Below are 16020 nucleotides of genomic sequence, written 5' to 3'. Positions count from 1 at the left end.
CAGGAATCTTCTACTTCAAGTCAGAAAGACAAGCAAACAAAGAAGATGGAGCACTGTTGTCTTGGTTTCTGTCTTGCTTTAGGAAGTCCAAGCACTAGTATGACCACATTGTTGATGGGTAGGTGTTGATTCACCTACCCATGAATAAATGTAACATTTTATACCTTGTTTTCATGAATCTGTTTTTGAATGAAGGCCACAGTGCAAACACCAAAAAAAAAAAAATCAGTGCAACCTCCATGTCATGGCTAAGAGCAGAACTAGGTGAAGAACTAGGAACTAGGAAAAGCCCCGAGGGAAAATATCCCTCTATAGTAACTAGGGAAGACTTGTCAACTAGGACATCTGAACTAAAAGCATGAGATGCAGTAGTCTAAGCATCCCCAATAAGATGCACCCAGCAAGCACTGCTCACCAAAGACTGCAAGTGCTCAGAGCACAGTGGAAGGATTTATGGATACTTGTATAGATTTCCATGCAAACCCCTGCTGTTCACAGCTTACCATTGTGGTTTTAAGATCCTAAGAGAGTCCCTGCAACTGATCTGTTTTGTTTGGCTAAGCCAGATTCTCTTCTAGCAAGAAGGCCAAAGGAGGAAGAGAAAAATGTAGGAGTACAGCAAGAAATAAAAAGCTCTAAAATGCAAATGAAAACAGAGGAGGAACGGCATATACACATCAAAAGCTCAGTAAGGATTCAGCCAAACTCAGCAGAAGTGGTGAGGTCATCAAGTTTACTTTCCTGATCCAGTTTGAGCCACAGAAGTCTGAAGGTCCGGTGACAGATTTCAAGCCCAAGATCACCTGGTCTTACAAAACAACTTTAGATCCTAGTTTGGATCTTTCTCTCACTTAATTTAGTAACTATCCAAAGCAAATATTTCAAAATATATCCAGAAAAGGAGATGAGACATCACCTTCTCAACATGACCACATAAAAGCAAGCTTCCAGATATTCCTGTCACAAATATTTCCTTTCATTGTTAGGATCCTTTTCCTTTGCTGTGTCATCATGCTGCTGGCAAGACAACGTTTGTGCACAAGAACTGGGTTCAAAACATTCCAAATATTGCTGGCCTTCAACTTGTATTATCCAACTACTACACTAGCATTACACAGAGCTGTTAAAAGGACTGGAGAGAGAATTCACCCTTCAAAGACTCTAGAGAAAAGGAACTGACAAGCAGGAAGCACAAATTTCCCTTTTCTACCAATTTGGTACTTTGAAATGGTTATAGTATGTTACCAATAACTTTCCATATCCTTTTCAAGCCTGCAAAAGGACTAAATACTAAAAACACATTCCGAAGAATCAGGATGGACATCTGCCTTCTAATCACTAGCAAAATTAGATCATTTAGCAGTTTAACATAAGCAGGTTCAATACCAGATTTTAATGCTAACATATTCTCCCAATGATGAATGCAAATTCCTTGGCCTGAGCAGGAAATACTTACCTGCATTTGTGACAGTGAAGTAGATTTTCAGACACAAGACAGGGTGGAGGGTAAGGGAGAATCAAACTCTTTATACCTGCCCAGTGCTCAGAAACAAGATAACTGCAAATTCAACTTTGTATTCAAGTCAGATTCAAGAAATTTCAAGATCTTCATGTGTGTGTGCGTTGTGTGTGTGAGGTGGATTTATTTTTTTTTAAGTTAGTAAAAGACAAAACAACCAATTTTGCTCTGAGTTGGAGGATATGATGATCTATGAACTAAACAAAGAACTCAGGAATGTCATCTATTTAAAAAGAAGTTAAAAACATACTAGGAGCTCTTTTTAACTTTAGCACTACTAAAGGTGTCATTCCAAAGCCACCGCTCAGAGTTTTCTTACCTTCAGTTGAAGCTGGGGCTGGAATTCTCGCACTAAATTCATGGAGGAGTCATATATGTTGCTGCCAATTTTCACCCACTCCTTGAGGGGCACAGGACGAAAATCTGTGCAGTATAGCTCTGCATCTAACCATGAGGCTAGGAGTCCCAAGTTAGGGAGGGTAGCACTCATGCCTACTATCTGTATCCCACCAAAACCAGGACTGGTCTTCTTTGCCTGTCTGGAAGTGGTTTCAAAAAAGAAAAAAAAAAAAAAAAAAAAAAAGTTAGTGACAACACAGACTACTGTTCTGGAAAACAGAATTCAGAAAAACTAACTCAATCTACTTCCTTCCAGTGCTTAAAGTGCAGAGCTAATTTTTTCAGCTTCCTGACAAAGAAACTGTAGTCTAGTCTCAGATAACACAATGTCAGGTTATGTACTGATAACAAGATAATTCAACTTTTTATCATTTTGAAGCTAAACCTTAACCTTCTTTAGGTAACAACAGCTATAAATTGGCTGCATATTTGGAGAAGCTGAAAAAAAATACATAAATCAGCTAGTTCCCTTGCCAGAAACAAAAACATGGAAATAAAGGAATGGCTCGGTCTCCACTTCAATCTCTCTAAGCTTAAATGCCCTAATTAAAACACTTTCATTTGTTTCCATTTCAGGACAAATAATACTAGACTAGATCTGGGAATCAAAGCCCTAAGTTCAGCAAAGAAGCAAGTAGCTTCAGTTCTTAAAGTGCTGAACAACAGCTTCCACTAAAGGCAGTGCTAAGTAATGGACTCTTAACAGACCTGAAAACACAAGCTGTTAATTTAGATACCCAAGAGCAGATTTTAATTCAAGCTTTTAGATCCACACAATAGGGGGTTTTTATGGTGCTAAACTGATGTTTAAAAACTGCTCATTTCCATTGTACTGAGCCACAGTTTGAGACTTTGGAAAATAAAAATGTCTGACAAATCAAAGTGAGCTCAGAAACAGACTGAATCTTCTTAGAAGATGCTGGTAATCCTAGCAAAGACAAGACAGAGGAAACAAGATTACCCAGAAGCCATAGTATAAAAGGCCAGTAACTGATGAGACAAATAAGGAAGATGGGGAGAGGCAGACTCTCTCTTATCCAAGCCCTTCAAGCAGTACAGCTCTGCCATCAAGGTTGCAGATTTTTGTCCCTACAGCAACTTTGGACCTTTTCCTCCCTAACACAACTTTTGACCTCCAAGGATTTAAAAGGTTCCAACTCTACAACACGCTATTTGACTGGGAAGGAGAAAAATCTGTTACAGAATTTTGGCTGGGTCTGCAAAAGCCTCATGGAGATGCAAGAACACCCACACAGGCAGTGACCAGAGAACATTCTCTTGGTGTGAGAACATTCTCTTGGTGTGAAGACACAGCCTGATACTTCAGTGGGACATCCACTTAAAAAGCTCTTAATATTACTGGTCATTCTGATAACTGGTCAAACTGGACAGTGGTTAAAGACTTTGCATAGAGGCACCCATTAAATAACTGGAAAAAAATAAACCCCACAGACTTCAGAGGACATTTGAGAGAAAATGTGCTCTTCAGCTCCTAGAATCTCACATGCACTCCAAACCGAAAATAGCAGCCACTTCCTTCATGTCAGTAAGTGGTACAGGGTATCACTGTCAACTTGATCATGATGGAGAGATGGAGAATCTGGGCCCTAGCGCGCCTACAGGGTGAGGTGCCTCCAGGGCTGAAATACTGTGTCTTCTCAGGAACATTCCTTCATGCATTTGACCCTTTTTCCCCTGACAAATGTTTTCTCCTGCCTGCTTCTTCAATGCAAGGGAGGAAAGCAGAGGGTAGACATGCACTTGTGCTGCAGCTACATGATAAACCAAGATAAAAGGAGTGACAAAGCCACCCAGGGTGCTCTAAAGAGTACTGGCTTCCAGGATTTATGGGGAGCATATGAATAAAAGTCAGATGTGCTTAGACCCAAAACCACTGCTGACCCCTGGAAATCATAATGGGAAATATTGGCTAAAGGGTCTTGTGGAGAGACAATGTAGAAATGGCAGTTTCCCCAGAACTAAATAGTCTCTGCTTAGCCCAGCACGGATACGGCTCAGAAGACAAGAGGCAGCAAACCAAACTAGCAAAATCTGACTCTTGGTGCCAAGCAAACAGTTGATTTTTACTCTTCTCAGCACCAATAAAGATTAAGAAGGTGTTACAGCACCTCTTCAATTTGCCTTCGTCTGTGTTTGGGCACTATGGAACTGCTAGACAGTTTGGTACTCAGGATTTAGATACTGACTTCTTAAAATCCTCTACAGCTCTTCTCAGACACCAATCTATTCCCCTGTGCTAAAGGCAAGCAACCATGCAACTACTAGGCTATCATATATTATAAGCCAAAGCAGAGATCACCCTGAACTGTGCTAACTAAGCAGACTACTGGCATATCCTCTTAAGCTTTCTGATCAATTCATCATGCACAAGTTAACAGCATGCCCACTCTTCCAAAACACCTGAATGTTTCAATAGGATAAATACCCCCTGCCATGAAACACTGAAATATGAAGTGGGGCAAATCTGCTAACAAAACTGTTTTAAAAAAACCCCAAAGTTTTATTAACAAAACTTATATAGGCTAAAGAAGTAAATGAAAGCTTCAGCCTTATTTCTTTTCTGGAGGGAATAAATCCCATGAGAGCACACAAATTGAAAACCATGAGGAAAAGAGGTTTTGACTATAATGGCAGGCCCCTGAGAGGAGGTATGATGAGATCTTAATAACCAAAATAGTCCAGGTCATCACTCTCATAAAAACCCTAAAGCTAACCCAAATTTCCAATCACCCAGAGAACAAAACATTTAGAGTCATCCATAACTTAGCATTAAAAGATAAACGTCTTGGTCTACCTACCGTTTGGCTAGCTTCTCTGTTACATATCTAACTTTGGTCAGGAGGAGCTCCAGCAGATATCCTCGATGAGAGTCTCCCAGCATGTGCAACTCATCCACAACCACCACTCCTGATAAAGAAAAGCATTCAGGTTATGTGACAAACATCCAAACTAAGAACAGATAGCTTTGTTCCTTTCACATTCCACATGATGAACTGAAATAGAGTATGTTCACAAGTCCAGCTATGCTTACCAACCCCACCACAGCTTCCTTCTCTCACTGAGACAAATAATGATCACTGTTGTGACATTTCACACTCTCCACAAACCCAAACACACACACACAATCAGCTTTAAAAAAATTGAAATGAATAGGTTGAGTTGTTAGTCTAGTCACCACACAAACCAGTATTGCAGCATCCATACTGTAACCTCTCTGTAAGTAAAAACATCCAGGCTTCAGAGTATCTGGAAAGGAAAATTCCAGCACTCAAATGAGCTAGTCAAAAGATCTGTTGACATCATTCTTAGGTAAAAACATCATTTCTTACTAATACAGTAATGTCAAAAAAAACCCAGAGCAGATGTAATTACACTGGCATAGTCTGCTTCCTATTGTATTGTTTTTCATTAACCAAACCTGAATGAGCTCTACTATTTAGCTCTGGTTTTCTAATGAAAAAAAAATCTTGACATGACTGCTTTCTTGTCCTCCTACCTACTGCAAATAACTTTTTAATCTATTAACCACTTCCATCAAATTTTGAAGATGTGTTTAAATACCTGAAAGAATCATGGCTGAAAAGCTTTCTGAATATCAGCAGCTGGATACAACAGACCAGGCTAGGATCTGTGCTGCGGAGAAAACATAGAGCCACTACAACTCAGGCACCCAGTGACCTTCCTGCACACATCCCAGCAGCAGAATGTACCCTTTCTGGCCAGCTGACAGGGTCCCAGGGACATGGAATAGGATAAAGGAATGTTAAACAACAAAAGGGCACAGAGGACACCAGGCTTCATTAGTTCTGCTGCTGTGGAATTTTTTTTTCCCTCTTTGGTGCAGCTATGTAATGTCTTTCTGGTACGGCTAAAATAGCAGGAGCTTAAGGGCAAATGTGACCTTACATTATCTGTTTCAATGCTATTTTTCCTTCTCATTTTTTTTCTCTCCTTCCTACATATGTTCCTTCTCTCTCCGTCTGTTTTCTCCCTCCTTCTCTTTCAAACCACTTAAGTTAGAAAAGAGTGCTGCACTGTTTCATCAGCCTCTTTTACAAACTCCCACCCATCCAGCTCCTCTGTCTTCCTGCACTTCCTCTGTTCTGCGCTCGCTTGTAAAAAATGATAATTCATCGGTCACCAAATACATATTTATTCAGCTACCAGAAAAAGTTTCTTCCTGTTTCCCCATACAACAATCTGCCTGAATTCTTCTGGCAGTTGAGACAGGACAGTATAATCAGATATCTATCAAAGTAAAATCCGTATCAGTTACCTTTCCAAACTTTGTGCCAAGCAGCAGCACATTTTCCTTCCTGAAATGAAGCACAGAACACTAGTGGTACCTACAGGCCAAAGCACAGGGAATGTAGATATTTTTTGCATATGCCACTCATTTTATACCTTCTGCTGCTACTCAGCTTTAACATATATTCAAACAGACACTAAACCTGTGTACTGCATTGCCCTGGCAGTGTGCACACCAGTGAGACCTGTCTGTCACACGTGCACAAGTTGTCTCTCCTTTTCAGGCAGTACTCAAAACACACACTCTGGGATAACACAGCAGGAGCAACTAGACGACCAGTATTTTTCACAAAACTATCCTCATCTTAAAATGGAATGCCAGCCAAGAAGGACTTCAGGCCCCAGCATAAATGGGCTGCAACCAAAGGAGTGTGGCCAGCAGGTCAAAGGAGGTGATTGTCCCCCTCTACTCTGCTCTTGTGCAGCCCCACCTGGAGTACTGCACACAGTTGTCGTGTCCCCAGCATAAGAAGGATGTGGAGCTGTTAAAGCAAGTCCAGAGGAGGCCATGAAGTGGTAAGAGGACTAGAACACCTTCTCTACAAAGACAGACTGAGAAAGTTGGGGCTGTTCAGCCTGGAGAAGAGAAGGTTGTGTGAAGACCTCACAGCAACCTTCCAGTATGTGAAGGGGCTACAGGGAAGCTGGAGAGGAACTCTGTGTTAGGAACTGCAGTGATAGGACAAGGAGGAATGGATACAAATAGAACTAGGAGAAATTTAGATTAGATATGAGGAAAAGGTTTTTTAATATGAGGGTGGTGAGACACTGGCACAGGCTGCCCAGGGAGGCTGTGGCTGCCCCAACCCTGGCAGTGTTCAAAGCCAGGCTGGATAAAGCCTTGAGCAACTTGCTCTGGGGAGAGGGGTCCCTGCCCAGGGGAGGGGGCTGGGGCTGGATAATCTTTAAGGTCCATTCCAACCCCTTAACATATTATGATGCTATAATAAATTCAGTAATGCAAGTGGGGCCAGAACTTCATTATAATATGTTGCTACTGAACATCAGTCTCCTATTTCTGTCTGGAAATTAGGTGTGTCCTTGGATGACAGCTGAAAGAAAAGCTACTAAAAAATACCTGAGAGCTATCATACATGGTCACTGTAGAAAAACTAGGCTGCTTTAAGACCACATCCCCTTCAAAACTAAAAAGTTCTGAATGACAAGCAGGGACAATTTGATTTTTTCTGTAATACAATTAAACTAGCAAGTTTTTTATGTCATGCTTAAATTAAGAAAAGAAACAAATATCACAACAGCACATTGCAAATCCATTCCCAGCTGACACACTGAGAAAGCAGCAGATTCTTCTCTAATCACTCTCCTAAAAATTTCTTTAGCATCAGTGTCAAGAAGTTGAACAAGAAGAGGAATATCATCTCCCATGTACCTGGATGTTCAAAACTGACACAGGTTATATAACAATTAGCAACACAACATTGCTTTTAACTGCTTCATACAGCAAAGAGAGCTCTGCCAGGCAGAGGATTTGAGTTTCAGCAACTTCCAAAGGCAACGTGAGCTATCAGCACAGAGTTGACATCACCAAAAGGAACAGCTCAAGTCTGAGATGGAAACCAGACAGGATTGCAGTCATCTCCCAATAATTCATCTCAAAAGATAAAACACTCTTGTTATGTACTGGTCTAAATTTAGAATTAATTAGAAGATGAGGCACAATCTTGCAGTTTCAGACAAGTTTGCTTTAAGTGACAGTTACACTGGCATTTTCAGTTCATACCCATATTTTAGTTTTTAGGAAAATTTATTTCCAAATAGAAAAATTTGTCAATTTCTTACATAAAGACAATTTTTTAAGACCCAAATTTAATTTAAAACTAAATTGCAAATAAGCATATAAAGAAAAAATAACACAACCATTTTTACCCTTATTTCAGTTATGTGATCATATTGGGGCACAAGGGAAATGGAGGATTTCAGCAGAGGTGCTTCCAAATGGTGAAAGAAAAATATGATGGTTTAAAGAGTTATTGCTGTTGAGGATACATATTCAGTCTCAAGTCTTGTAGTCACTTGGCTGGTTATACTGAAATGACTCTTCTCAGGTACAAAAAATGTAGGGATGAAATGGAGGTACCAGCCAAAGGGACTTGAGATATCTCTATGTTTTAAACATGATCCCGTTACACAATACCTTTTCGTGTACTGCATACATTTCCAAGGCACCCAAGCTAACATCAATATGGTCATCCTGACACCCCTCTCTGCCTTACGCTCATAGTACAGCTTTTATGGTGTGGTGACCTAGGATCAAACTAACTCTATTTAAAACAAACAAAAAAGCCATAAATGAAGTCACCACATATTGAAATAACTACCTGTGTGATCACCAGTTCTCCTGCAAGCAAAGGGATAAAGATACACATTCAAGAACCAGGATGGACTGCTAGAGCCTCAGTCTGAATGCTTAGAATGCTGCATAACAACAGTCACCCCCACTCATCTTCCAGCCCATTGGCAGTCAAAGTATTCATGGTGATTCAGGCCCTACAGATCCAGGGGGGAATGTGATATCCCATGATCTCACACTCTGACAAACCCTGTAAGGCTTTACTTCCCTTATTTTCTCTCCTGGTATAAAATGCAGCAGAATGTTATGATATCAGGTGCACACGGAACAGCAGTTCCATAGGTCTCAAAGGAGTTTGATACTCATCTATTTTTTCAGTTTTTGTATTCTTAAAATAGCAACCAGCTATGTTACAGGCCAGAGTGAAGATGGGAGGGATTACTGTATAAAGTATAACTGGGTATAGCTTTATTGAGCAGAGAAACAGAGAGAAGAACAAACTTCTGATTGGACTAGGAGAGCACATCTGTTTCCAAGTATACACTGGAAACATAGGGACTTCTTCAGGTCTTATATCTCCTCCCAAATCTCAATGAATACTACCACTATCCATCAGGGCAACAGTGACCCAGAAGTCCATGTTACAAGGACAGAGGGCTTTTGAGTGAACTACAAGACAAGAAATGAATGCCACAGCCCTCCTGGCCACTGTGCCTACCCAAAGGAGCTGTGTGTATTCATTCTGCTTATCTGGACACAGATGAGCCCCAAATGTAATTCCTTCTCTTCCTTGAGCTAAATGAAGATAGATCATAGATGTCACAATCTCCATCTAAAACAAATGAACATAATACATTCCTAGTTCAAACATATCTCAGACCTTTAATTCAATCTATTTATTAGAAGACATTTTTTAGCTATGGCAATCACTGCTTACTGCAGCTAACCAAACTAAAACCTGCAGCTTCTACTTCTTACTCATCCCAGTCTCTGAGCTACATGGAATAGCGCTGACTGTCTTCCTAAATCCAAATCAGAGGTGCACTGGAGGAAGAAAATCCTGGTTTTCTATATGGTGTGTCTGTCATATACAGAACTGAACAAATTCAAAGCATCCTATGATTTCACATCTGCCCAGAGTATGTAATAAACCTCATCCACACAACAGCCAAGCCTTAGTATTTTACCCAGTGAGTCCATTTTGTTTTCTTCTATCAGCCTATTGATTAGACTATTTGCTTTCTCAATGGTGCAGACAGCAACATCCAGAGCAGAGAAACGTCCAGCAGGTGACAAGCTTCCCATGTAGCCTTCAACTCTCACATCCACTTCCTGAAACAGGGCCTGTTTTCCAAGGATACAGAATGTCATGCCAAGGTTACAACTCTGAAATTTTTTTTATCAATGCTTGCTGGTATCATATAAAATCTTGCATTCTACAACTACAACTCAAGTATTTACAATGACAACTAATCAGACTAAAGCCATAGCACAGCTAGTTACTGATCCTTCTTTTTTTTCCACTGACATTTTTTTATTTCCAAAGCAGGAGCCACTGAGTACATACTGCAAAGATAAAGTGTACATAACTGAGTAAAATATGAGGACCACTGTTTTGTATAAAGATATTTAATATTAAATCAGTGCAACAGTTTATAACACCAGTGGGTTACGTACAAAGAAGCCTTCCTCCTGAGAAATCATGGGCAAAAGCCAAATGTGGAACCCCAAACACAACGATGACACATCTCCCACTGAAAGCCAAGAAACAGCAGCTTGTTTTCTTCCAGGGCTCATGACTGCAGTGCCAAAGCTTTGGCACATCACACATAGTATTAACACAAGGTATTTTGAACCTCATGGGTAGGATACGGTATGGTTTCAAGTATGTGTAGATATGGTCAAACCTTTAGCCAGGAGCAGCAGAACACAGCATAGATAATCCTCCAGTTTTACAAGCTGAAAGCCAAAACACATCTCCATTATCAATCACTACAAAGTAGCTTTTGCACTGAGTTTGTAGGATTCCCTAGCAATTTGCAAGGTTAAGATACCGTCTCAGTTGATTAACAACCAAAATGTTTTAAATGTCAGAAACTGTAACAGAAATGCCTAGTGACTTTTTATTTGGTTTTGGTCATTGTTATTACCTAATGGAAACAATGTTTGATATGAAAGTCTTTCAAGAAAAAATATTTCTGTTTTAAAAAGTTTGTTCCCACTGTAATTTTGGTTTTAAATTGCTGGGGCAGGGAAGCCAAAACAAACACAGTCAGAAAAAAAAATTTAGCAAAGTCAAAGGGAAATCAAAGGCATAAAATTGTAGTGGAACACCCTAAGGAAAGTTAAAATATCACTTCTTCATTTCAGATAACACTGACACCTTCCCTTTGTAGTACTTTAGTTTCTCTAATTAGAAACTTGCTTGAAAGTTTGTATATATTAAAATCTGTGAATAAATGCAAGCAACACTGCTTTAAAAGTCAAAGCTGAAATAAAACGTTATTATCAACTCCATAAAATTTTTCCAAGTTTCCCTTTTGGCTAAAACTTTCATTTTTTTTATCTCTAGCTTAGAACGAGAACAAATTTTAAATAACCTCCAAACACTTTCTGAAAAAAATCAACAAAAGTTTTCCCACAAATCCATGCTTTTGCACTTGTTTACCCAAGAACAACTACCTATAAAGTTACCCTCCTTGAATGCTACTTACCTGCAGATAACATTTCTTCTCCTTGGCCACAGAGACAAAGGGAAGGATGAGAAGAGCTTTCTTACGAGTCTCCAGGACTCGCTTCAAAATAAGCAATTCTGCAACAAGGGTCTTTCCAGCACTGGTAGGAGCTGGGGTGGGGGAAGAAATGTTGGGGGGGTTAATTAATTTTTAAATTAATTTTTAAAAAAATACAAGGAACAAGCATCACACAGCTCGCAGTTACTGGAGAACTAGGTGTGAGACATCTTCAGTTGATATCTCCCTCACAGCCACAACCACATTTGCAGTCAACCCCATAAAGGGTCAAGAAGACTAAAAATCACCACATCTCTTCTACATTCTTCATCTTCCAAGTGCTGCTCTGCAACTTACTTCCCATGAGAATCAGACACTCGAGCTGTCATATCCCACAGATTTCTAGTCTACCAGTCCTACTTCTCCTTCTGCACACACCCTCCCCCCATACAGTAGGTGAGGAGCAACAATAAAGGGACTGAAAAAATTAGATAGTAAATAACATACTCAAAAGTATTTAAAACTATCATTGCTGTCATCATTCCATTCCTAGCTGACATAGTTTGTAATAAAAAAAGTCATCATTAAATGGCTCCTATTTGTCAGTTTCTAAAAGAACATAGAGCAAATGGGGAAGAAAATCTCACCTCACATCTGGAAAGGAAACTATTAAGCTAGGTTTGAGGTACAGCAATGGAATAGAAATTAATGGGATATCTCCAAAAATAAATAAGGGATCTTGACCTTTTTATCTGCCAGATCAGAATCCTTCAGCACCAATATGTTCTTGTAAATGGCACTGAAAGTGTTAGGGGGGACTGGTTTTGTCAAATGTTTGCATACCTGAGTAAACTAAGTTCTTCCCCTCCAGAACTTTTCCGAGCATTAAGCATTCTGCTTGCCATTCAAACATCTGTACCACTCCCAGACTATGGTATTTCTCCAGAACTGCTTTGGGAAGACCCCAGTTTGCAAGGAGCAACTTGTCTGCTTGGTCTTCAGGAACATTTACCTGCTGATATTGCCCTTTGGGAGAAGAAAGTTCAAAAAAAAGAATTTTAAAAGTCAAGCATCATCCTTGAATCTGAGGTCGCTTAGGTTATATACCTAAATGTCAAACTTCTCTACTAACTCCTGCATTTATGAGAAAAGGCAATAAACTATCTGCCCTATATTTTTCAATATTTCCTATGGATGTTTCACCATTCTCCTTATCTCTCGACATCATTTTTTTCAGTTTTTCCACCTATAAGATTTTCCACATTCAATTAATTTCTTCACCAAACACTTGCTCCAGTATCTGTTTGAGTCAGAGCAGCCATCACCAAATACCTACTTAAACAGAGCTTCAGCACTGATTAATATAACAATATTGCAATGTATTTGCCATCTCATCCTTATCCATACCATTTCCCTTTTAAATGACTGCTACTGAGACTTCAGTAGTCCTCACAGATTTCAGAACTGCCCAGTTGTTATTGCTTTACAGGTGAATAAAAAACACAACATACACCAAACAAGCAGCTCAAGCTATTCTGTACAGTGTGTCATATTTCAGTTTATCAACACTGATTAGTATCTTCACAACACTGCCAGTTCCTCTAGCTTAATTAAGCTCCTTGCTGAATATTTCTTGTCTTTGTAGCCCTAAACAACTTTGTGCTGGCTACCGATACTGCCTCCCCTTCTCCTCCCTTTTCCCAAATCACTAAGAAAACTCGAGCTTTTTGTCCCTTTCCTCATATGAGGCAGAAAACAGGTTTCTGATCCACAGTAATGCCTCTCCTATTACCCATGAATATATAGGTCTCATAACAGCATTTTGTGAAAGACCTTGTCAAATTGAGATGAAAAACAAGTAATTGCATGTACTGACTCTGCTGTGCCCATTCTTCTACTGGTGCATTCAAATAATTCCAAAAGAAATTTCCACTATTGTTGACAACATAAGGGCAGGCTAGATCGACAGTACTAGCCTGCATAAGCAGTCAGCAATTTTACTCTCAACACACTAAAATTTCAACTGCTGCCTTGAGGTTAACCCAAACCTAACTGGCACTGGTGCATGAGCATTCTCCCCTATACAAATATATTAAAATAAGTTGATGTAGCTTAGCCAGCAGTGCAGGGGGACAGGGAATGGGGGTTGTAGTCTGTTCATCACACATTGTCTCTGCTGCTCCTTCCTCCTCACACTCTTCCCTTGCTCCAAAGTGGTGTCCCTCCTACAGAATGACAGAATCATCAGGGTTGGAAACCTCCAAGATCATCAAGTCCAACCATTAACCTCCCACTCTGCTGTAACCCCTAAACCATATCTGCCAGCGCCAGATCCAGATGCCTCTTAAGCACTTCCAGGGATGGTGACTCTACCACTTTCCTGGGCAAACTATTCAAGTGCCGGAACACTCCAACAGTGAAACATTCTTCCTAACATCTAGTCTGAATCTCCCCTGTGTCAGCTTATGGCTGTTCCCTCTAGTCCTCTCATTGCAGGTATGACAGAAGAGACCATCCCACACCTCTCTACAACTCCTTTCAAGTAGTTGTAGAGGGTGATGAGGTCACCCCTGAGCTGCCTCTTCTCAAGGCTAAACAAACCCAATTCCCTCAGCTCTTCCTCATACAACGTGCTTTCCAGATCTTTTCTGAGCCTCGTTGCCCTTCACTGGACTTGCTCCAGTGCCTCTATGTTCTTTTTAAATTGAGGGGCCCAAAACTGAACACAGTACTCAGGGTGTGGCCTCACCAATGTCAAGCACAGGGGGCATGATCACTTCCCTAGTCCTGCTGGCCACACTATTCTTGATACAGGCCAAGTTCACAGGAGACAGTTTTCCATGAAATTCTCCAATAGGAGTCCTTCCCACAATCCATAGTTCTTCACAAACTGCTCCAGTGTGGGTCCTCTATGGGGTTACAAGTTCTGCCAGCAAACCTGCTCCAGCACCTGGACCTCACACTCCTCCTTCATTGACCTTGGTGTTTGCAGGGCTGTTTCTTTCATATATCCTAACTATCCTCTTCTCTGGCTGCTGCAGTTGCCATTTCACTGGCTTCTTTCTCCCTTCTTAAATATGTTATCTCAGGGGTGCTACCATCACCACTGTTGGGCTTGGCCTTGGCCAGTGACAGGTCCCTCTTGGACCCGGCTGGCATTGACTCAATCAGAGACAGGGGAAGCTTCTAGCAGATTCTCACAAAAGCCACTTTTATAGCTCCCCCTTGCCACACAAATCCAATACAGTGACTAATACAGTAGAATTAGGATTTGCAGATGTAAAAAAAAACTACACAATGGGATCTCAAGCTTTTTTCCTAGTGTTAAAACCAATGAACTTCACGTAAAAGATGGAATGAGCAAAGGATTACATGATTCTGCTGCTTGAAGAATATCTGTAGATTAGAACTGAACATGAGTTTAGAAATGTGTGGCTTAAAGATCTATGTACAGAGGCATAGCTCTGACACTAACCTCTTTTTTACCTACTAGAACAATGCTAGTCAAAATTAGGAAGAAACAAGTTTTTGGTCAAAAGCATTGGGTATTAGATTTCTCTGAAAGAAAACCCTTCCAGAATGTGAGGCTAGTTGGACACAGGAGTGTTGCTTACTGCATTGTCTTTGAGGAGCTGCCCTGTGGAAATGTGTACATTGCCTTGCTCAGCTCCATTTGCAGAAGTTGACAAAATTGTATCTCGCAGAACATAATCACATCAGTGAGAAGATGTGACACAACTGGAGACGAAACCAAGAGATGTAAATGTTTTAAAAAGCTGCAGAAAATAAACACAAAAGGGATGAAGTTAAAAGACATCATATAAACGTCTTGATTTTAAATGTTATATGTCTTGATGCTGTATACGTCTTGATTTCTCTCTTCATCTGAGAGTCCAATAACATGGCAAGATGGATGTGTAGCATCTAGAATTACAGAATTATAGAATCAACCTGGTTGGAAGAGACCTCGAGTCCAACCCTAACGCTGTTACTAGACCACGACACTAAGTGCCACATCCAGTCTCTGCTTGAAAACCTCCAGGGATGGTGAATCCACCACTTTAAGCAGCCCTGGCTGGCAGCAGCACCGCTTGATATGACACCTTGCCACAAGACGTTTATAGAACATCTTGCGTATTGTATACAGAGGTATATTGTATATACACTATGTGTATATGTATGTGCATTCTTGAATCAATTTAAGAACCTAGGCAAACCTTGCCAGGCCCATAGCGCAGACAATCCTGATCGTTGTGTTATGGCAGCACCTAGAGGCCAAGCCAAGAACAAAGCTCAGTGCCCCGCGGCTGAACGGGGCCCGACTGCAGCACAGCGCTCAGCATTCCCTGCCCTCCCTGTGCCGCACAGGGAGCAGCACAGGGACACCCTGAGGCTCGCGCTCCTACAGCAGCGCGGCCTCAGCACGGGCACACACTGCGATGCAGGCACAGAGGAAGGGGCGAAGGGCAGCGCCTCAATCACAGAGCCACTGAGGTCGGCGCAGACCTCTAAGATCATCAAGTCCAAACATTAACCTGCCCCTCTGCTGTGACCCCTAAACCGGCTCTTCCAGCGCCAGATCCAGACACCTCATACACACTCTCGGGGTGGTGACTCCAGCACCTCCCCGGGCAGTATTCCAGTGCCCGAACACCCTCACAGCGGGGAGAAGGGGAGAGGCTCGGGGCGGCCCTACCCGGCGGGCCGCAGGGCCGAGGGAAAGGCGGGCG

At 41.1% G+C, this 16020-nt stretch overlaps 1 protein-coding gene across 1 annotated transcript in view; it reads right to left on the bottom strand.

Annotated features, from left to right (window-relative positions):
• LOC103806236 (DNA polymerase theta-like) overlaps window positions 1-12316 on the bottom strand; it is a gene marked incomplete at both ends in the record, with an annotated part of 14042 nt that extends 1726 nt beyond the window's left edge. Inside the window, 5 exons of the mRNA XM_009078918.1 lie at window positions 1839-2058; window positions 4738-4846; window positions 9746-9902; window positions 11273-11403; window positions 12134-12316. Coding sequence (XP_009077166.1) covers window positions 1839-2058; window positions 4738-4846; window positions 9746-9902; window positions 11273-11403; window positions 12134-12316 — 800 coding nt within the window. The remainder of the gene's footprint in view (window positions 1-1838; window positions 2059-4737; window positions 4847-9745; window positions 9903-11272; window positions 11404-12133) is intronic.
• Between the last annotated feature and the right edge of the window lie 3704 nt (window positions 12317-16020).

This window comes from Acanthisitta chloris, unplaced genomic scaffold (genome assembly GCF_000695815.1).
Source record: "Acanthisitta chloris isolate BGI_N310 unplaced genomic scaffold, ASM69581v1 scaffold18957, whole genome shotgun sequence".
In the NCBI taxonomy this organism is placed as follows: Eukaryota; Metazoa; Chordata; class Aves; order Passeriformes; family Acanthisittidae; genus Acanthisitta; species Acanthisitta chloris.
The sequence above is the reverse complement of the archived record's forward strand: the minus strand, read 5'-3'. Positions and strand labels throughout refer to the sequence as shown.